A 22288-nucleotide genomic window follows, 5' to 3' on the forward strand; every position below is an offset into this window, starting at 1 on the left:
TCAAAGTAGCTAGTGTACATGCCAAATTGTAATGAAACCTCCATGTACTTCAGTTTTCTGTGTGCACACTGTGAAAAGCCTATGCAACCTTTTTCTTTCTCAAGTTAGGAATGTTCAGAAAGAAGATTTTTAACTTTATGATTTCCAAGATGCTCTGGCAGTCCCTTCTGATTTGCCTTCCTTTCATAATTTGTGACTTTAAGGTGACAATGCTCATGAATAAAAGATTTGTTTTATTTAGTAGTGGGATGCCCTTTCTCTTTCCACTGAAGCCTTAGTGTACTGGTACAGGTGCCTCAGGAGCAGTTCATGTGGCTCTGATGGAAGTGATGTTTCAGCTGAATATGGGTTTGTTGGGGTTTTCTGCCCTGCTCATACTACCAGACACCACAGAGGTAAGTTCCTGTTTGTATTGGACAGCACTGCTCAGGGAGAACAGGGCTGGGCACCATCATAGCTCTAGGAGAGGCTAGGCAACATATGCTTTGTTCGACAAATAAAAAAGTGAAGGTATTCCCTTGTTTCTGAAAATTGTATTTCATTTAATCTTTGTCCTGAAGAGATTCTTGATGATACTACTTAAAATGCAACTCTGAATAATTGCAGCATTGTACACTTGCACAGGGAGGAAAAACGTGCTTAGAGGCTTCGTGGATCCTGGTCAACATTTTTCAAGTGCTAGCTAACGCAGTTCTGGTTTATTTTAAACATTCATCCACAGTGTTGGAAACAACTGTGCCGGGACACTTTGTTTTAATGCAAACCACTGGCTGAAAAATAGGACAGGAAACACGATCCAATCCTGTTCCTTGCCTTTTGTTGCATTTGCTTCAAGGCCACATCTTGGAACAGGTTGTATGTTTTGGGTTAAATGAAGTTTTAGTCATGGCCAAATATGACTTATTTTCAGTTTTTACTCACAGTAGGATTGATGGGTATAGAATGGCTGAGTCAAGCATTCAGCTGTTTTTCCAAGAGTATATCGTTCTGTCATGATACTTAATGACTCTTCTCCCCCTCCATTATGGAATTATTTCCACAAGTCAGTTTCTCCTGGGATTATCAATAGTGCCTTCTGCCCTCATGGCTTTCAACAGTAATGATTGAGTGGTACAGACCTTATGCAGTCCTGGCTTCTGGACACTTGCAGTTTTAGTCCCTTAGCAACTGGAGACCAGAGCCTGGCTTAAGCATTTTTTTTAAGGTTTTTACCTTGAATTTTACTGTTTTGTGGCAGTTATGCCTCAAGATCTTCAGAATTCAACCTAGCAGAACAAAGAAAGGATGTCTGTAACTTAAGGAAATGAACTGGTACAGACCATATGTTTGCCAATAATGCAAGATGCTAGCTTTCTTGGCTGGAAAAAAAAGCGTGGTCCAGTTCTTGGAGAGAAGAGGTAGAAGTCAGCTGAAGTCCTGAAGTCAACCTTAAGTTCAGTAAGCTCAGGTAAGTGGTAGACAACTTTAGGCCCAGGCTAGCTCAGATTCCTCTTGTTTAAGTTAAGCTTATTTTTCTTTCATGTAGCTTTAAAAACACTATAAAAGTTGACAGGATTCACTTAGTTCTGCTCTATTAAAGAGAACTGTCAGCTAAGATGGAAACCAATGTGACCCAACTGTAAAGATACCTTTACATCTTGGTAAGTGGAGAGAGGGCAACCTCATTCTTCCTTTTTTTAAACCAAGGCCGAGTTACTGCCAAACCAGAGACTGACCAGCAGCACCTATTCTCTTGCCTTTCAGCTGTTCTTCCAAATGTTAGATCACTTTATGTTTTACCAGTGGTGAGGGGGCAGGATGCAGATCTGTGTGGAAAAGGCAAGCTATGACAAATAGCGCACCCCATCATCACCTCTCCCTTCTCCATGTGGGTAAGCAACTGAGACAGCTTGAGCTGCTCCAGGTGGCTGGAAGAACTCACTGCACCACTGTGTGTTTGGGAGAGATGGTTGCTGCTCTTCACAGGAGTACAGCCACTGTACAGCAGAGGCCTTGCGTGTGGCTTAATAGATTTAAGCTGGAAGGACGTTAAGTAGCTGCTGTGGCTGCATTATGGCACCTTCATCAGGTCAGATTTGCATTCTGGAGTTTGCACAACTGAATTCATAACTTGGACTATAAGCAACATGTTACCAAGTTAATCAACAAAACTGACACAACACCCGTAACACAAAACTTGAATTAACTTTATTTTCCCCTATAGTCAACAACTGGTCTGCACTGAGCTTTAAAGCAATAAAATAAAATGAAATCTCCAAACGCCAGGGGGCCAGAAATCCAGATTTAATTACCTTTGTGAAAATGTTGCAGCTGTATAATTGGTCTGTATAAACCACTGGAGTCAAAAATGAGTTCATAAATCAAAAAAAAAAACACTACACCTCGGGAAAGAAGTCAGCAGTAACATTTTCACAGAACACTGTAAATTTATATTTTCTTCATGAAAGGTACATACTATTCTGCATTTTACATCAAGTGACTGATGTAAAGTTTTGTTTCTATAAAAAGTTAATCCTGTGGCAGGAAAACAAACAGCAAAACCCTTTCATTTTAATTAAAGAAAAATTTCAAGTCTCTATAAAGTTTTCCTGTAGCTGGAAAGTGAACATATTCAGTCTCCATTTATATTTAGTGCATTTCATCTGACAGTTTTCACCAATTAAAAAAAAAAACAAAAACAAAACCCCAACCAAAAAAATACAGTATAAAAGACAGACAAAGCAAACAGCACTATAGCAGGAATTTCTTCAATTGATTTAAGCACTCTAAATAAAAATGCAAATAGATCTCCAGGAAAAACTTGAGGCAATGAGGGGGGAAGAGGTCTGCAGATCCTCTCCGACAGCCACAGAAAGGGGGTTGTATACCTGTCAACCTTTCTTTTCCCTTCCCCATTACACAGACTATGCTTGTTTTACCAATGTAAACATTTACCTAGACCAGGTTTAATTTCTGTTGTGAAGCACCAGCCATGATGTGGTGCTCAGTGAGCTGCGTGTCACTATCGCATTCATTACTGTCGTTTCAGATTTTTTTGGGAGGATACAAATTTAGCCCTTGTAGCTACAGTGTGCAAGATACCTTGTCTACCTTAGACGTGATGGTGTAAGGCAGTGATACTGTGATCCCACGTTAAACAAAAGCAGCCTGGCCAATTGAAACTAGCATCCAATTGTCAGCTCTGGTGAAAACTGCAGCTTTGATGCTCATGCTCCAGCTCAAACCCAGCCTGCAGCAACAGTAAAAGGATATTGAAAGAAACCAGTGAAAAGTAATCATTGGAGCAACTCATTTTGAAAGTCTGATTTTTAGAGAGCTCTGCTTCCTCTTGATTGTTGAAAATTTTTAGATTTCACCATTCCAGTTCATGTACTGCTGCTATTCAGCTGAACAGTGTTTTCCAAAAAAGATTGACAAGTATGCATGTGCCAAGGACCATCTTTGGTAAAGTCAGTCCAAATTCTCAATAGATTTGAAGGGTAATATGTACCAATAAAAAAAAATGCTGCTAGCCTTGGATAGCAGCTCTGTCCTACTTCACATTACAGATCTAAAACAGCTGTTCTCAATAAGCCAATATTTTTAATCAGACATTGCCTGAAAATTTTGTACAATAATCTGGACCAATGATGGTTCTGTACCCTCATGTTGCTGTGAAACATGACTCAAGCTAAAGGCAAAGACTGGTTATCTCAAGGACAACTGCTTCGTATTAGCAATCTGAACAGTATATTTAAACTGTCTTCCTGTTGGGTCTCTTGCCTTTCTTTAAAATTAGTTTATTCTTAATGTAGCCACGCTTCCTTTTGGAGGTCTAAAAAGAAAACAGAATAAAATGTATTAGTTAATGATTTAGTCTTGACCGCGGTTTAATGCTGTGCATTTCAGTGCCTGATCTTTAGACTGATTTTAAAGAGCTTGGATGGTAAACCCTCAATTAGGTATATTATCCAGTTGTTATTTTTAAAATGGGGATTGTTAATTCATGCCCGGCCTTTGCTTTTTGCAAGCCTATCTACCAGATCTATAGAACTGTTTTCAAAGCTTGTGCTGAGGCAGAAAATAATTAGCCAACATGATAAAGCCCTAATACACCCAAAAAGCAGAGTGGTGGTTGTGTTTGGAAAAACCTTCTTGCATCTTTTGCAGTATTTTATTCTCTCAGAAGTTAGCACGACGACAGACAGAAATATTTACTCAAAGCAGCATTTTTTGAAAGTAAGAGGAAAACTGAATAATCACATTTTAGTCTCTAATCCTCTGCCATTGGTCTGTAGGCTACTTAGTGCTTTCATGTGTCTTTATCAGCATATTTTAGGTATTTTAAGACAGTAATGGGGGGAAGCATTAATGTCAGTGTTCGGTAACACTTCCAAGTTCTATAAATAGAGTTAGTTTGTGGCAGGTGGAATTGTACATTCAACATGCCTTGTGCAAATCAGACAGGTAGGCAGCTCCCACACTTGCTGCACTTGGCTATGTTTACCAGCAGGCTCTGTCAATTCATTAAAACTTTTAATAACAACAGCAGCACTATTACTATAAAGTGAGACAGATACAGTATGTCTGATACTGCATGAGAGTTATCTCTGAGCTTGAACACTGTTATTCCTAACATGGAAGAGAGGAGATTCCCGGTACTGAATTTCCAGTAAAGAAGCAATTGCTGAAAACCTGTGGCTACTAGAGAGTCCTCAACGCATGTAAGTCCCTGTTTAGACATTCACCCCCCCATTTTTTGGTGGTTCTCAGATTTCTTGGAGGTACAGCCAGTTTGTATTACAAGAGTTGGTGACAGATCAGAATTTGCACCAGCTTTTATCCTGGCTTTAGACAGAGAACCAACATATTCATAGCTTAAGTGGGGTCAATGTATCTGTCATGAGCAAGTATAGCCTTGCTTGTCACTTAAGATCAAAATTTACACGGGAAGTGTATGACAGGCACAGCAAAGCTTATAATTCTCTTTTAAGGGAAGCCCAGCTTCAGAGGCAACTCCCAAACACCTTATTGTATGACCTTCCACTAAATTACGAAGCCGAACACCTTTACCCTCTAACATTCTTTACCTGTATTTCCAGGACAGTGTAAGTTTACAGCCTGCACTAACTTAATTTGTTATACATTTGTTTCTGACAAGATTCTGGAATTCCTTTTGCACCATGTATTTGAGCATATAGAGAAGAGATGTTGTGGAGGAGAGGGCTGGGCTCCTAGGAGTCTCCCCAGCTCCCCGGGTAACACATCTTTCTTAATAGGCTAAGGTAGCACACCACAGCTAGGACCGTTTTAAAACACCATGAAGATGACTTCAAAGAGTAAGCAGCCAGACACTAAAATTCCATCAACAAAATTTTCATATTTAATTTATTTCATACAAAATTGCCGTTTTTAAACTTCTAGGCATCACTACTTTCAAACAAAGTCAGAAAGCAACTTCCACATTATTTACTTAGTGAGCCATAGTTACTGAAACATGAACTGATGTACTTCAGAGATTATACTTCCAGTTACATGAAGACTTAAGAGTTGTAACAGCCAGTGACACACTCTACTTCCAGTTAGCATTCTGCCTAAAAAAAAATCTAGCCTTGTGTCTTCACATGCTTTTAAGTTAAGCAGACAGTAAATTAACAATTATTACCAGCAGGCAGGTCTGATATTGGACACTAACATGAAGAGTATCCATAACATTCTGGCTAGTGGAAATACATAATTCACCAGCTATGTGATTCACTGTTAAACTGCTGCCTCCTGACCCCTTTCAGTTACTTCACTAGGAACCCACCTTCTTTGACAAATACTTCTGTTTCGGTACAATGCTGGTTACTCTAGGTTTATGATCCAATGTCTCTCTGTTGTCTAGCTGTTTCACCTTGTATATTCTAACAAGCCAGTGCTCTGAGGTAAAGGCTTCCTCCAGATGTTTAAATTTAATGTCTTTGTTGCCTATCTCGGCATTGCGTGTACGATCGAATCCTGGGGGTGTCCGAAAATCCAGCTATAAAAATGGAAGTTGCATATTAGTTCAAATGAGACAAAACCTAAACCACCCATCCCTGCAAACCATAGTATGCCATACCACAAGGGAGTGCTTTCAGCTGGTCTAGTCAAAGAACACCTTCTCTTGCACTGATTATTACTATACAGAAAAAAAACTGTCAGTTCCTTTTCACAGCTGAGAAAGACAAATTCTTTCTCACTCCTATACATGTCCTTAATGTGTCAACAGAAATATCATGTTTGCTTTCAGACATGGAACTACTCGGTGGAAGTCTGAGATGCAGCAGCCTGTAGTGCCTTTTTTAGCATAGCTGCTCCTTTTCGCTGACAGTGCAATAATTTGTACTTTAATGGTTTTCCATACAAGGTAGAGATAGCTCATATTTATGAGTTAGATCTGACACACACCCCAACTCTCCACCCCATCTTACAAATCAGATCCACTGGCCTCAGTCTTAGCTGAATAAAGGATTCTTGTGCTCATCAGAATGCAGGGCACTTGGGAAAAAAGCAAACATGGTGGACTTAGCTACATACATGTGCTTGATGATCCTAAAGGGGAATGAATACTCTGAGAATTATGCCCTTAAGTAAGTAAGGGTAGTGTTGTTTAATACACTGATATGACTTGTATAGAAATACATGTAGAGAAACTACTGACAAGTAGTTTCTGACAGGTATTAAATAGTCAATTAGCAGTTCTACTTCTGTGCTACTACTACAAAACCCCAAATCTAAAGCTCTCTAAAACGTAACAGTTAGTTAATGCTTTAGCAAACACACTGCACAGCAGAATTAAGATGCTCATCTGGGGCAGTGTCAAGGACAGCAAAAAGTCAAGTACATGTGTAGGTTAAGAGCAGAAAGGCTTTTTTCTTTACCGTTATACACAGTAGACCATGCCTAGATGTGTTTTAATTTGACGAGCTGACTCTTGCCTCTGATTCTACTACTATAAGCAACACTCAATCTAGAAGACTGAAAATACATCAAAATAACATTTCTTTTCTCACATTTCAATTAAGATCCAACAGAAATTGTAGCACTGACCTGCATCTCTCCAAATCTGTAATAGGACATTTTATACATGAGGCAGTTCAGCAAGGTTGGAGAACCTGCCTTGTCTACCCGGAATTCTCCCTGAGGGGTAAAGTAATCGCTTTCCTTTAAAAAGAAAAGAAAATACAAAGAGTCGATATAAACTGAACTCCTATTAAAGTCATTCTTCATTTTCTTCTCTGAAAAAAAAAACCCAAAACCCAAACTTTATAAAGAATCTAAACTGACTTACAGTTTTAAAGCCGATTTAAGCTAGGTCTTAAAACAGAAAATGATGGTGGTCATTAAAAGTAAAACAGTTACAAACTACGTGCTTGTAAACCCAGACCCCAACAGACCAATCTTCCTAAATCCATGACAAAATGGGTACCAGCACAATAATACTATACAGTAAGCAGTTACTGAAAAACCGATCAATCACAATTATTCTTCAGAAAGGTGAAAAGCACTGTATTGTTAATATAGGAGGTCTGCAATGTATGTGCACTGTGTTTAAACACAAAAATTCTGCCATTTTTATCCTCAGTACAAGATAAAACTATGCGCACAGGCTACTCCCTTAAGCCTGTGCTCAATATCTAGAAGTTTTTGTTAGGCTTAAGAAAATATTACCACAGACTTCTGCAATCTCCTAGATGTCTGAATAACTTAAACTCTACGTGAGTCAGTATTAACACTTTGTCAACTATTACAGAGTTTGAAGGCATCTGCAATGCCAACTATGCAAACAGTCTGAACACTCCTGCTTTTTTAAGGTATGATGGTGCAGTGAGGCACACACACACAAGAATTACAAGATACCCTGTACTTCTTAGTAACATGCAAAAAAACCAAGTGAAAAGCTTTTGAAGTTACTGACCTTTCAAAAGCATAAATATTGAAAGAAACTGGGCTACAGGCCTCTGCACTCCTACTGTTCTAGGGAAACAACCCATAACACGTTTTTTCAAATAAAATAAGTAGTAGAGATTGCCCTCCACTTACCCGAATATCTTTGGGATGTTCCCCCTCTGCTATTCTCACCATCCACAAGAACTTATTAATATCATCGCCAGAGTAGCCAATGACACCACCAAAAATAATCAAAACATAATCCACATCCAGGCTCCTCATGATCTCGTACGCTGCCGACTCATTTGATGACATTGCCTTTCCCACCTGTACCACAGAAAAAATATCTTAAATACCAGCTGCCTATCAAACAGATCCACAGGTCAGTACTTGAGAGACCACAGCCCAAGGATACATACTTGCCAACATCTCCATTCTAGAGAAAGAAAACTCAGTGTGAATATGTAGAAACTCAAAAGCCCAACCTGAACTGAAAATATTTTCTCCTCTGCAAGAGGACTGCTGCCTGTTGAGTGTTTTGAGTAGAAAGTGTAACAATAAGGGTTTTCCTTTTGTGGCAAGGTTTTTCAAGCCATGGCTGTATCGCCACAAACTTAAATGTGGCAGAAAATAACTAATTAAAAATTACTTTCAAAGCTGTAAACACAGCCAAATGTGAAATGTTAGTAACTTCTTGTTTTGTCTATTTTTTCCTGAGCTTCATCCTTCACTAACAACTCAGCCATGCAGCATGGTACATGGCAGCACTGAATTCAAGGTAAATTTACACAGAGAAAATGTCAGAATAGAGACATCCTTAAGTTAAAAGCATAATACAGTTTTAGCCTTGAAACACTTTCCAAAGCTGTATCCAGAATCTCTTCCACACTGGTCACTTGCCACACTTAAAAGTTCACTTAGATCAGTAACTGGCTTCCAGTTCAGTAGTTCTGTTTGCTACTGAAGCTCTTGTACTTAAGGTGTTATAATGTATTGCTGTAGTAAAAGGAAGTAACTACAATAATATTCCATCCAAACTGGTAACATTCAGTTACGAGTATAATTCGGAAACACTAAATTTAGGCTGCACTCTGTTAAAACCAGTGAGAACCTCAGGTTGTTGGCCATTATCCTAATCAATGTGAAGTTATTTGGCAGATTTCCACTTCTGTTCAGGAGGAAGTCATCTGGACACATCTCTGGCGCTCGCCTCATTTAGAGCATAAAAGTTCAGGTATTTGCCACAATACACATTTGTTGCTTGGGCCCACCCATTCATTCTGAAATGGAACCTGACAGCACCAGCTGGAGAGAATTCTTTATTAAAGCCCATCACTGCTAATTGCTGCAGTGTGTATGGTTACTGCGCCTAAGCAATACAGATGACTCCCACAGTTTCTCTGTTCACACAACACACCTTGTCTTGCAGGGACACCCACAGATTGTGCGTTTAAATACAGTATGTGCAATTCTACCATGCGTAGAAGAGAGAGGCACATAGAACTATCAGAGTTGGATCTCCATCGAAACATACTTAATGCTGTCAGGTCAACAACCGAAGTAAGAAAAAAGTGCTTGTTGACCAGTATTAGCACTAACAGTACAATTTACCAAGCTTGCTTTCAGCTGATGCGAGTTCTCTGCCCTTACAAAAGCATGTAAACGTGATCCCTCCTTCCACAACACATTTTTTCCAGGATTTTGTATTCTCCAAAGCACAGATTGATTAATTTGTTGATTTGGAATGCTGCTTGTCTGCAGACCAAGTCGGTCTAATTGTTGTACTAGCTGCTGACACAAGACAAACCACCCTACTACATTCCTCAAGCCCTTCTACCATTCTGCCCATGCAGCATATCAATCTACCTGGAAGAAACAGCCACTGATGACTGATGTCACAGTGACACACCACCTAGAAAGACTGCAGCCCAACTACAATAATAGAGCATTTTTTTGTTTCTGAAAAAAGTTTAAGTTGCCTAAGGTGGTGCCCCTGTTACCATAGGCAGTGCTCATACCCTGCTTTTAAGCACATGCACAAAGCTTAAACTTACTGTTCAGAAGAGAAAGAAATTAGATGTTGGGTCTAACTGCAAATTTGAGAAGACAGGATAGCATCAAATCTGCAACACTTCCAAGATGCCTGAAAATTTGCAACTTCATGCGGCCAGCTTTCACATACTATTCCAAAATGCAGCCAGCAAAGACCTTATTGAACTGAAATGATCCCTATTTGAATAGTGCCAGTAAAGTAGTGGTACAAATAAGCTGTCGTAGCACTAATCACAAGGGGAATGGTTACATTAGCTTTTGTCTATCCTCCCACAAAGAAAGAAGAGAAACCAAAGTAGAAGTTTTGACAACTTTACAACTAGACAAAATGGAAACTCCAAAGCAAAAATCAATCCCTTCCAGCCCTGAAACAATTTATACTCTAGTTCTAGTAAATGTAAAAAAATACAGTTCCCTCCACCTCTGTGTTTCCCACTCTATGGAATTTTTCCTTAATGTAATACTATCTATCTATCAAGAAACATTTACAATTTCATACTTGACTGCAATTTAAACATTTTGGTGTTTCCACTCCATAGAAAACTGCCACGCTTACCAGGGCTATGTGGCTGTTGTTCCAAGTGTTGTTATCAACCAAGGTTGTCCGGTTCGCCATTCCTGCTATCTGATAGCCATAGTCCCACCATGACATCACTCTGGCGTGCTCGTCTGTGTTTTGTCTCAGCCAGTAGTATGCTTCTCTGAAGTCATCTAGGATATTCCGAGTGCTGGAAAACAGTTAATTTTATTCACATCAGTACAAATACTAGCAACAAACTAACTGCACCATGACAAATACGGGCTCACAAATAAGGTTTTCTTATGCATTTGGCTCCCTTTGAGCAATTAAGTCACAAGCAGTCGTAAGCTTGAACCCAATGACAGCTGAGCAGCCAGAAGCTAAACTACTTTTGAAGATGTGACTAAATGCATTTACAGCCATAAAATATTTTCGCAGTTGACTCGAGCTTTTTTTAACCATCATGTTTATTGGCTTTTGATAGGATTATTTTTATGTATTAAAAGGTCCTTTCCAGCCCTAACTGTTCTACAATTGATTTACATTAAATATTCCAGAAGATGCACCTTTTTTAAAATTAGAGTATTAACAATTTTTTATTCAGGTGACAACTCTGCAAGGATATAACAGGAAGAAGGTACAGCAAATTGCTAACACAAAGAAAGAGAATTATTTGCAGACCTGTAGACCTTACTTACCCATCATGGTTATAGGAAGCGAGAACAACGCTGGGGCTGGAGTATGCATTGCTAGTTACCCAGGTACAGTGAACAGCAAACATCATCAACAACATCAGCATCAGCATAGTAACAATGTTTTTGATATTGGGACCCAGTCCTTCTTCTGTTTTTTCCTGTTCAGATACATGTTTTCTCACTTTGCCTGCCTACACAAACACAAATATATCTGTTATGGTAACTGGTATTACCCCTGACAGGTGAACCCATGCCTTTTTCTTCAACCACATGCACCCCATAAATGCTACAGGATACTAGAAAGCTAGCAACTTGTAGAAATGGGTAATTCCTTGAAAGCCTCTTTCAGAAGAAAAAAGCTCTATTATGTGAAGGTCAATGAATGACTTCCTTGGTTTGGCTGTATGCTGATGTCCTTTTATGGGGCAGGGTGGAAAACAAATGCACAGATATGTACTGTGAGGAAAAAGGAGAAACCCAAAGCTCATGCATGGTCAGGGTCAGTATAACAAAGCCTAAGAGGTAAAATAATCAGTAGCTAACAGCAGTTTCTTCATGATGAAGAAAGTATGCAAGTTTATAAACAGAAACACTTTTTCATAAAATACAGTATTTTTCAACTTCACCATGTCTTAAGAGGAAATACAAGAGGGAAACATTCAGTGAGAAAGAACTGCTATAGCTAGTTAAGGAGAGTGAGCAACTGTCATTGCTTCTGTAGGAAGTTGGGTCAACCCTGTACAGTACTTGCTCTGAATTTGAATGCTAGTGATTCAAACCTTTAGTAGCATTTAAAATATTCTGACCAAAGATTGGGGGGGGGAAGTAGTAAAAACAAGCTGTTTTCTGACTTCTAACTTTTGTTCCATCCACTCACCTTATCATACAAGTTGCCAGGATTCCTTTTGTCATCCTCATCACTGCTGTCCTCTATTGGTGGATTTTCCCTCTTCATATCATCACCCAAATATCGCTCAAAAACATTGGAGAAAGCAATTGCAGACAGCATACAGACCACTGGAGTCAAAGTGAGCATCAGCCGAACCATCACACCAGCAAAGTAAACAGCGCTGATTGCATACAGAGCAACTGTGAAGAAACAAATCTACTGATGACATTTAGAAAATAACACTCCCAATGCACACGCACATGCTCTCCATAAAACTACTTCTGGAGCAGGCTGAGCATCTGTGTGTACAGACTTGAGTACACATCTTGCATTTCATGGCTTTTTTAATTTACAGATAGAGTTCAATTAATGTTTATCCCTTTTAAACCTCAAATCCTTCTTGAAGTTCATCTTGAGAACTGTTAACAATACACAACTCCATTTTCATAGTCATTAACAATGTGTCAGAAGATACATTATTAGTGAAATTTAATAGCACACACCAAAATTACTACTGGAATAACAGGTAGCTTCATTTGATTAAAAAAGTCAAGCAGCTCTAGACCAAACAAGTTACTGGAACTCAAAAAACAAAAGGAAGTGTTAGAATTTCTTGTAAATATCAAATACTAATTTAAGTTAGAGATACTGGTGGACAAATTGGGGGCTTGTCTACATTATAATTCCATACAGACAAAGAATACAATATTGTGAGCCCTATTCTGAAGGAACTTTTCCTGAATGATATTATCTCTGCTCTGTGGCTCCCCTTCACCCCCCAAATAAGATTTTCAGAATAATAGAGAATATTCAGAACACTTTTCTTAGAAGGAAAAAAAAGCCCAAACAAGCAAACCTGTATACACTGGTCAGGAACATCTATCATTCAAGTAGCAGTGGTTATTCCTTGTCTGCTACAGTTTAACAATACACTTTTGTGAAAGACTTGCCATGGCAACCGAAGGACACTGCTTTACTAGATTACATTACATAAATATTTTTTACTTTATAGTGAAGTAGTATGGCTCTCCATTCTCATTCATAGATCTCTTTATGCTGACTTAAATGGATGATGCAGCAGTAGGAGGCTGGCAGTTAGCTGCCCAGCACTAGTCTTGTTGACAAGGACACATTGTAAGCCACAGACTGCAGAACACTCCAGTCACTGGATTTAACTCTGTAAACTTTCCCACTGCCTACATACCTCCTAGGTAAACTTAAGAGACAGCTATATTAGTCTGGAACCGCCTGGCCCTGTAAAAGCCCAAGGCCCGTGTGTTCTTCACTCCTCCATATGGGCTACAACTCCAAATCACATCCCTATAAGCCTCATTCATAATCTTAAAAGTCTACTTTCACAGTACAGCTTTGTAGAAACAAGCAATTTGCTGTCAGTGACACAGGGAGACCCCACACCTCTTGCTTAGGCTTGTGCCCTATCTAGCACTTGTTCCACAGCAAGTGATTCCATTCTTTAAGATAGCAAAAAAATCTGGAAAGAAAAGGCATTTGGAATTATCATCTGTACAGGGATGAGTGCCAAACACCCATGGAAGGGTCGGCTGCCTTGCAGCTTGTGCAGGATAGGGACCTTCCCTTTGCACTGAGCTGTTCATCTGGCCGAACTGTGCTGTGGCACTGTAGCCAGATGCACATTTTGAAGAACAGCATGTGGAAGAGCATGCAGTTCCAGTTGCAGAACAGAACCATACCAACAAATACCTTGATCCCACACTCTTGGGATGACACTTCATCACCATTTCACCCATCTCAGCATTTTTATAAATGGTTTTAAATACTACTGGGTGCAGATAACTTTCAATCATCATCTTTAAGCACATCACTTAGAACAAGCCATGTACCAGCTTTGCGCAAACAAATACAACACAGAATCAAGCTGAAGGCAAGATTTTTTCAAAATAATTTTTAAAACATTTTCTCTTACCAAAGACTCTTTCATCATTGATGTTTTTGATACAGAACCACAGCCCTGCTGGGAAAGTACACACGAGAATATGCAGATCAAAAAAGAAGGAAACCCATGTTGTAGGCTGATGCTCAGACACAGAGGCAATGATCGGGATGTGAATTTTCGCATACCTTTTTTAAAAAAAATTCAGTTCAAATTATTTTGAAAAGATAAAATTATTAAAACTTGTAAACATTAGGAATTCTGAAACTCATTGCAAAGGAAGCATTTCAAGTTAAAATGGCAAGTGCTCTATTCAGCAGAAATCTGATAAAACTTCCCCAGGTCTTACCCTATTTAGGAAGTATTTGGTGTATAGGGTTATTTAAACACCAATATAAAGGATTATTTCCATACTACTTAAGACAGTGAAAATTATGGATGTTTTATTACAGCTAAATATGAAGCCAAATTCACCAAAATGATAACAGGTAGGTAGGGAGGCCGCATCATTACATTTTGAAGAGATAATCATCCATGCCAGTAAGTATCCCAGATTTTCAATACTGTATTTCAAAAATTCTCCTCTGCACAGAATACCTTCATATTACTAGTACAGAAAGTTCAGTATTTAATACCAGACCAGCTACAGTGTGTGAAGCCCCCCCATTCTTTCAGATGCTGGAAAAAAAATAAAAATCAGGCCTTGTCTATACTTGCAAAATACATATCAGCTAAACAACATGTCAAGCACTCAGTGCAGACAAGGACAAAACTGTGTTCTATAATTAAAGACAAACATATATATAGACCTATTCTGAGGTGCTACATGATGGAATGGTGAGGTATCGAACATACATCCTTGTCTTCACCGAGATCTAGTTCTCATTCAAAACTGCATTGTAAGTTTTAACACAATCTGGTTTTCTAATGTAGACAAGCCCTCAAAAGTTTAATGCTTATATATACATATATATAGACACTTCTTTACTGATATCTATTTCACTACATGTATTACAGACTTGGTACAGAATCCTGCATGAGCTGGACTTTTCTTTGAAAAAAATCAGAACTGCAGAAGTTTGTATCCCTGCTTTGAATTATTTTTTTTCAAGTCTACTCATTGAATTTCACCTTAAATATATTTATCTGAGAAAAACATCTTCAGTTTTATCGCCTGGCTGGCTAAAGAAGTTTTAAAGGTTAAGTAAACCAAGAGATAAACTAACATGGGTTTTTACCTATGAAACCACACATAAATTCACACATTGTGATCTTGCGCAACGTTGTGCAATGAAAACAGTTTCAGTTTAAGGTTTGTAATAGGTTTTAAATGTGTCCTCAAGTGTTGGTAAAGCTTCTGGTTATTTTATGCTGAGAAGCACTACAATCCTATATAGAAAAACATACAGTACATATTCAAAGACTTCCAAAGAAGCAAAAACCCTAACAGACAAATTAGTGAAGTGGTGGCAAAGATCATGAAACGGTTACTACAAATACCCTTTAAGTAACTGATTAAAGACTCAATCGATTTGAGGATGAGGAAAGCAAAATATTATTAATTTTCAGTAGAATGCTATTGATATCGAAATCCTTATATCCTTTATCCTTACTTACCCAGTGTCCCACAATGAATAAAATCTGCCACTCCAGGGAGCAATATAACCTGAAAAAGAGAAGGGAAAGAAACCCTCTTGCTGCCTAGGTACTTAAATGCAGTAATTTTACTACTCCCTCAAATTATAGCACAAACCCAAAGAAATTTCATTGACCATGTAATATATGTGAACCAGACCTACTGCATTAGGCAGGCTATAAAGTCTACCAACCGCAAAGCTAGTTTTAGAAGAACATACTCTTACATTCTACATGTTGAGTATGAAGACAAGCACACCTCAAAAATCAATGCAATACAATAATAAATAAAGTACTTCAAGAAATATGACAGATAGCAACCTATACTATGTAAAGAAGTATAGGAACACATAATCAGTGAGAAACTATTTAATTTTTCTGAAATGCCTGAGCAGGAAACTGGGAACGATGTATAGCCAAAACACTAATACTCTTATGAAACATTGGTTTCCTATTGTTTTTCTACTAGTGGATATACGTGTGACATGAAATACAAAACTGCTACTAGGCGTGCTGGTAAGATTTACATATTTATTTAAAAAAAACAAAGCTTCTAGATACTTGAGTATTGCAAGATGAAAACAAACAGTATCGTTATCAGGAGGAAGATAAAAATTACTATAAAAGTTATTAATAAGATTAATCTTAAATTTTACTTCCACTTCCCTTGCAGTTGTTTCAGCTCCCTCTGAAGACATACACTCAAGTGGAAATAAAAAAAGTTAAAACCTTTTATTGATTATGTAAGCCTTTGTGCATGACACAGCAAGTCCTCCCCCTATCTGGTATTTAAAATTAGCATAATCTGACTGAAGGTTTTAGTTTAGTATCTAGTTTAGACATTTAAATATTGTGGTTTATGTTCACAGCAAGACATTACTTTTCCCTTCAGTCCACCGGGAGTGAAGCTTGCTCCCAGACCACAGCATGCACAAGAAGGAGCTGCCAGCTGATGGGGAACTACGAATTACGTTCCTCTCTGGAGGTATCCAAACCATGAGATTAAATAGTATTCATCTGAGAGTACTCAAAGAGTTTGCCAATACGACAGCTACCAACCATCTTTACCAGGGTGATAAAAAATGACAAATGCTACACCTCTAGGATAGGCAAGGAGGAATATGGAGGAAACTGCAGGCCAGTAACCAGAGTCCCTGAAAAGATCATGGAGCACAGCCTCCTGAAATACAGTATTAAATGCTTTTTGAACCATTTTCCTCATTTCTCAATTATAAGCTGAAGAAGCATGGGCTGGACAGGCAGACCATTTGATAGGCTGAATACTGACTGTCCTGACAACCTCAGAGTAATAGTGGATCAGGAGAGTCCAGCTGGTGGCTAGTAAAAAGTAAAAACATCCCAAACAGTGAAACATACTAAATTGAAAAGTATGTCTGACATGCCTCATGGCAGGCAGGACTTTGATCCAGAACCTCAAACCTTTATTCCAGGTGTTGCACCTGGGATACAGGGTCCGGATGTGGGCACCCTTCTCTATTAAGAGAATAGAGAGGGATTAGATATGGTCACAATCCCAAATCACACACATACCAGAAGCTGAGGTAACCAGATTTGTTCCATCTGGTGAAGCAGTGATACCGACCAGTGAATTTCAGAAGTTGAAATCAACACTTCCTAAGAACTGCAACACACTGCTGCACACTGAGATTAGAAGCCGAATTTTGTTTTGCTATGCCAGTCTGAAAACTTATTACTAAGTATAGTAGGACTTGCTCATATGTACTGAAAAGCAAATCATAAACCATCAGGCTCTGTAAGACGTGCAAACAAATGGGATCTGCTAAGTACTTTTTCGGAATAATGGTATCACAACCAACAAAAATGAAACTGCTATTAAACAGTCCAAAATATTAAAACAACTAACACAAAAAAATTTAGACCAGAAACACTGGTAAAAAGAAGTACAAGAAAGAAGTCAGTTAAAATAAAAACAAATATGCCTCAAGAAATCTTTTTTTCTAAAGAAAACTCAGAAAGCTGAACAGTATTTGGGTATAATATTAAGATAATTCAATTTAAATCAAAGAGAAATCAATTTTAGCAAGGGTAACACATAGCTAGGAAAATAAGATTGCTTTTTTATTTTTCCCCGTCAGGAGAAGGAAGTATGGTGTTGATCACAAAGGAAACATATCACAGAAGACGGCAGTGAGGCACTTGGGAATGGCAACCATGCAAAGACAAGCTTGTTTCTGTGAGATTGGGTAGAACTGGCTTAAAGACCAGAGGCTGAACCACAGAAATTAAGTAGATTTTACAGATTAATTGTAGTCCTACAGGTATCAGACTTAAGTACTCAGTAAGCAGACTGACTCTGACCATCAATGCTATTCTGAATAGATTAACTATAGGCATCTTCATAATACACTTTGGCTATAGTTAGTTCCTCCCTACTCCTTACATCATTATGTAGATTGTTGGTAAACCCAAAATATTGGAATGATGTTACAAAGTGTTTTTCAGTTGGTTGGTTGTTGGTTGGGTGGGGTTTTTACCTGTTTTATTTACCTGTGTATGTCAAATAGATGACACTCAGGAATACAATACCAGCAGCTAATGAGACACCCAAGAAGAACAATGTCTGAAATTCTTGCTTTGTTAATCTGTCTCTCAGATACTGCAAAAATGCGTAGGCCTGCAGCAGTGCAAAAACACCTAAAGAGAGAGGAAAGTTTTTGTTTAAAACTTAAGGTACACCCTCAAATCTAAAAACTAGTATAAAATCACTTTCTGAAAAAAAAAACCAAAAACCACAAAAACTTTCTTGCAATGACAGAAACTTGCAATGAGAGAAAATACTCTCTAAAACATATTTTACTTGTTATATCAAGAGCTCCAATACCCACCACCTCTTTGTTCCCAAATTAAATAGGGGTAGGTGACAGAAGAAAGAAAATAGAACTCAAGTGTATGGTGTCTCTTCAATTTAACAACAAATTTGCAATCAAATGCAATGTTGAACTAGTTCTGAACACACAGAGAAAAACACCAACTCTATTCACTAAATAAATGTAAAATCATTCAGATGCAAAAAATAGTTTGATAAGCTTTACTTTTTCTACTATATTCAGATTGCTGGGGGTGGGGGGAATCTCCATTTTTACAAATATTTTATGCTAAATTTCAATGATATTCCAATTACTGTCCCAAATACATTTTGGTGACTACACATAAAAAACCTGAAGAATCTAACAACCTCAACTATAACACACAATGTACGCAGTTAAACATAAAACTATCAGTCTCAGCAGAGATTACTGCTGTCAAGAAATCAGGATGTCTGTTAACAACTATTGAAAAATCACCTTAAAGAAATAAAAAAAAAAAATCAAGTTTGAAATTAGTTATTTAAAAATCAGTCTCCTGATTAGTAACTGAAGTCATTTGTATTTAACCTGCTTTGAAAAAATACAAAACCTATTAACTCTAAACCCAAATTGCTCAGTAAAAGCTGTGTTTACCAATGAGGAATGCTTTCCAGTGCTTGAAGGCAACATTATATTGCAAAACAGCAGAGATTACCAATGTGTAAAGTAAGTGCTTGTCAGAATGTGTAACTGATCCTGCATTATAGAGACATTTTACTTCCATTAACTCACACAAAGAAGGATAATGTGACACTTAGAAAGAAAACTTCCTTACAGACACTGAACTGTACCTCTTTTTAACAGTTTGGTTTGCTAATATGTGTTCTTCCTAATGCAAAGAAACAAAGCGCATGGGCTTGAGGTTTTCTTGTGCTAAGCAGGCTGTTTGGAAGCAGGCATTGAATTTTCTTACCTGCAGCTGCCATGTGTTCACTTGTTCTAATTGGCTGGAATCCCACAAAAGGTATCTGCATCGATAATATTAACCCCACAATGTAGAAAGTGCTATATGCTAGGAAAAAAAAACAGTGTGGGGAAGGGAGGAAGAGAAAGGTGGGAAGAAAATTAATCCATGTTTTAAAATGTATTGGTTTCATAGTAGAGTCCATCCTCCTACCAACTTCAGTGACGCTGAAACAGAATGGTATAATTCTAAATATGTCAGCCATGCTAATTCTTTTTTTTCTCCTTTGACTAGAAGAAACCCGTCTACTACATACAATTTTAGAGGAAGCAGTAAAGTATTGCTCCTAATTCCACTGTTTTGTCTCCTCTGAGGGAAACAAACCATCTACCTAAAATGTTCAAGCTTGGAAGTAGTTTTCTCTTCCCATCTTGTTTTTGAGGATCATGGATGGGAAAGAGCTCTCAGATAATAACTAAAGAAATCTTTTATATGAGGAGAACTCAAAGAAGCAAAACCTCTTCAGAGTCTATACCTATTTAGAAAATGCTAGGAGGTACGCTTCTTTTTTTAATATGAAAGCAAATGCATGCCAAGAAACTGAAAAGCAGTAGAGTTAAAAATTAATATTAAGCATACTTATTAATGGATTTGTATCAACCATGGAGATGCATAACCCTCCAAAAAGTAGAGAAGAAGAACATTATTAATATTAATATCATGAATTATTATTACGCATGCACTAAGATTCATATACTTTATTTTGACAGGGTTTTGGTCCTCAGTATTCCAGGAGGAAGAAGAGGAGAGAAGAGAGAAATGCCAGTTCTGAACAGCCATGAGTCTGATTACATTTGAAGTAACCAGCCACCTTAAAAGTCCAAATAAAGTTTTGTTCTTTCAGTGGCAAATGGTAAAAATCCACCTCCCGGATTTTTAAATGCTCCTACAAACTGTAAACAACTGTCTTTGTTATGGCCTTGATCCTATTAAGAGATTCCTGTTCTCATACAATCCTTTGCTAACCTCCATGAGAACAGGTTTGGGGAGTGCACCATTTACCAGTGGTATTGTTTCCATACCACCTGTGTGGTGTCTCTGGGGGATTATGCTCCCAGGGTACTGTATGATTTCCAAAAGCCATAGAAGTGACTGTGATGATACTTCCAACCACTTCTTGTCTTCTCTGGTGTATTCTTTCAAGCATCTATATGGCATTACTTGGCCTAGCGACTGATACGTGCTCTCTTATGTCACTGAAATATGTTTTTATTGTAGGAAGCTCATTTTTTGAAGAACTAATTACAACATAAACCATTTACTCTACGATGAAAATGTTACAACACTGCCATCTTGTGGAAGTTCAATGATTGGCATAAATCGCTGCATTTCACATTTGCTAGTAAATCACCATTTTTAAGCCCGGTCCTGCAACTGTTATATTTTCTATGACTACTTTCCCTGTGTCCCCTCTTCCCTTACTCCCACTTTCTTCAAACAGCTATCACATCTGTCTACCTAGTATCAAAAAAATTGGCAATTTACACATCAACAATTTTTTTCTAGGAGCTTTGATACATCAAGGTATCATCATAAACTTTCCATGTTTCTTCACGTTCTACTGGTTGTACAGTCTTTGCAAAATCAAGAACTTAGTTTTGATTTCTGCAAGCTGCTCCCATGGATATAACTTGAACTAGGTCAGGAACAAAAACATTCTGACCTTCTGTGGATAAACTCATTTCACAGTTTTATTTGCGGTACACTGTGCGAACACAGGAAGAACCAACTGAAAAACTTCTCCAGAGAGTACAATCAAATACTTTACTGCATACTTTTAACTACTGAATTGCAATCATCAGAAATAAACACTCACCATCTTAAGTTTTAGAACTGAAGTAGCTGATATAGATATATCCCTGCTCATTATTTAATGATTAAATCCAAGACACAGAACTAGGAATTACAGAAATTAAGTTTTTAATTCTGGAAGATCCTTAAGTGTTTTGTTATTAAATGATCAGAAAGTACACAGAACTTAAAAAAAAAAGTAGAGGAAAAAAAATCAAGTTGAAGTGAAATTACCAAATCTCTCAAGTGTTCAAGCATGACTGAAATCTGTATCGGTATCTTTCAAAACGTAAAGCCATTTATTTTTTAAACATATGATAAACTGCATGAGAAACTCTAAATACAATAATAGAAAACAGTATTGATGGTTCCTGTATCTGAATAAAGAGGTTATTTTCCTATATAAGTGCTGCTAATAAACTGGAATTACAAGGACTTGTTCTGAACTATTACGCTAGTAATATCTGAATGAAAGACACTGACCACTGTCAAGACAGACAAACAAACAAAAAGCACAGCTTAAGCTTTCAAATGTAGGCGGCATGAACACCTTTGATGCCAAGTGAGTCTGAAGCTACCTGGCTGATATATTAACCTGTCTGCAAGTCATAAAATAATTTAAAATTGGGAAAAACTTTACAGTCTTGGAATTTTTTTACACATTAAACGATTGTGAATTACACTGCCAGGCATATCAGATCATGTCACATCAACCTTCCTTTTGGTGTATAAACATCCATGTGAAAAATAGCTATTTTAAAAAATTTGGTGCTGCAAAATATTGTTCTCTACGTTTACGTTATTATGTTAGATTAAACATTCATCTGTTACAAAAGCTAGGCTCATGCTAGCTTAAAATAAAACTGAGCACTGACAGACATTAAAACCTCCCAAATTCTTGGTGATAGTAACACAGATTCAGATTTTACTAGCTGCTGTCAGCTGACAGTAGTTTACAAAAGATTAAGCTGCACATTGGTAGTTTAAGAATTCTGAGACTGCTGCAGGAACATTTGAAATTGCATTATCATAGGAACTCAAAAAATATC

The 22288-nt window shown here is 37.8% G+C and overlaps 1 protein-coding gene across 2 annotated transcripts in view; it reads right to left on the reverse strand.

Annotated features, from left to right (window-relative positions):
* Window positions 1–2165: 2165 nt before the first annotated feature.
* The window catches only part of STT3B (STT3 oligosaccharyltransferase complex catalytic subunit B), a 48282-nt gene continuing 28159 nt past the window's right edge, over window positions 2166–22288 (reverse strand). Inside the window, exons 6-16 of one of the 2 annotated variants that reach the window (XM_057424994.1) lie at window positions 19398–19496; window positions 18126–18272; window positions 15579–15627; window positions 13995–14149; window positions 12038–12249; window positions 11164–11351; window positions 10502–10673; window positions 8047–8220; window positions 7054–7167; window positions 5789–6001; window positions 2166–3814 (exon numbers count right to left, since the gene is read on the reverse strand). In XM_057424994.1, coding sequence (XP_057280977.1) covers window positions 3734–3814; window positions 5789–6001; window positions 7054–7167; window positions 8047–8220; window positions 10502–10673; window positions 11164–11351; window positions 12038–12249; window positions 13995–14149; window positions 15579–15627; window positions 18126–18272; window positions 19398–19496 — 1604 coding nt within the window. In that variant the 3' untranslated portion in view covers window positions 2166–3733. The remainder of the gene's footprint in view (window positions 3815–5788; window positions 6002–7053; window positions 7168–8046; window positions 8221–10501; window positions 10674–11163; window positions 11352–12037; window positions 12250–13994; window positions 14150–15578; window positions 15628–18125; window positions 18273–19397; window positions 19497–22288) is intronic. The other variant, XM_057424993.1, reaches the window with a different exon arrangement.

The sequence above is a fragment of the Pezoporus wallicus genome, unplaced genomic scaffold (assembly GCF_028554395.1).
Source record: "Pezoporus wallicus isolate ANWC-B61680 ecotype Strahan unplaced genomic scaffold, APGP_CSIRO_Pwel_v1 contig_3181, whole genome shotgun sequence".
Classification (NCBI taxonomy): Eukaryota; Metazoa; Chordata; class Aves; order Psittaciformes; family Psittacidae; genus Pezoporus; species Pezoporus wallicus.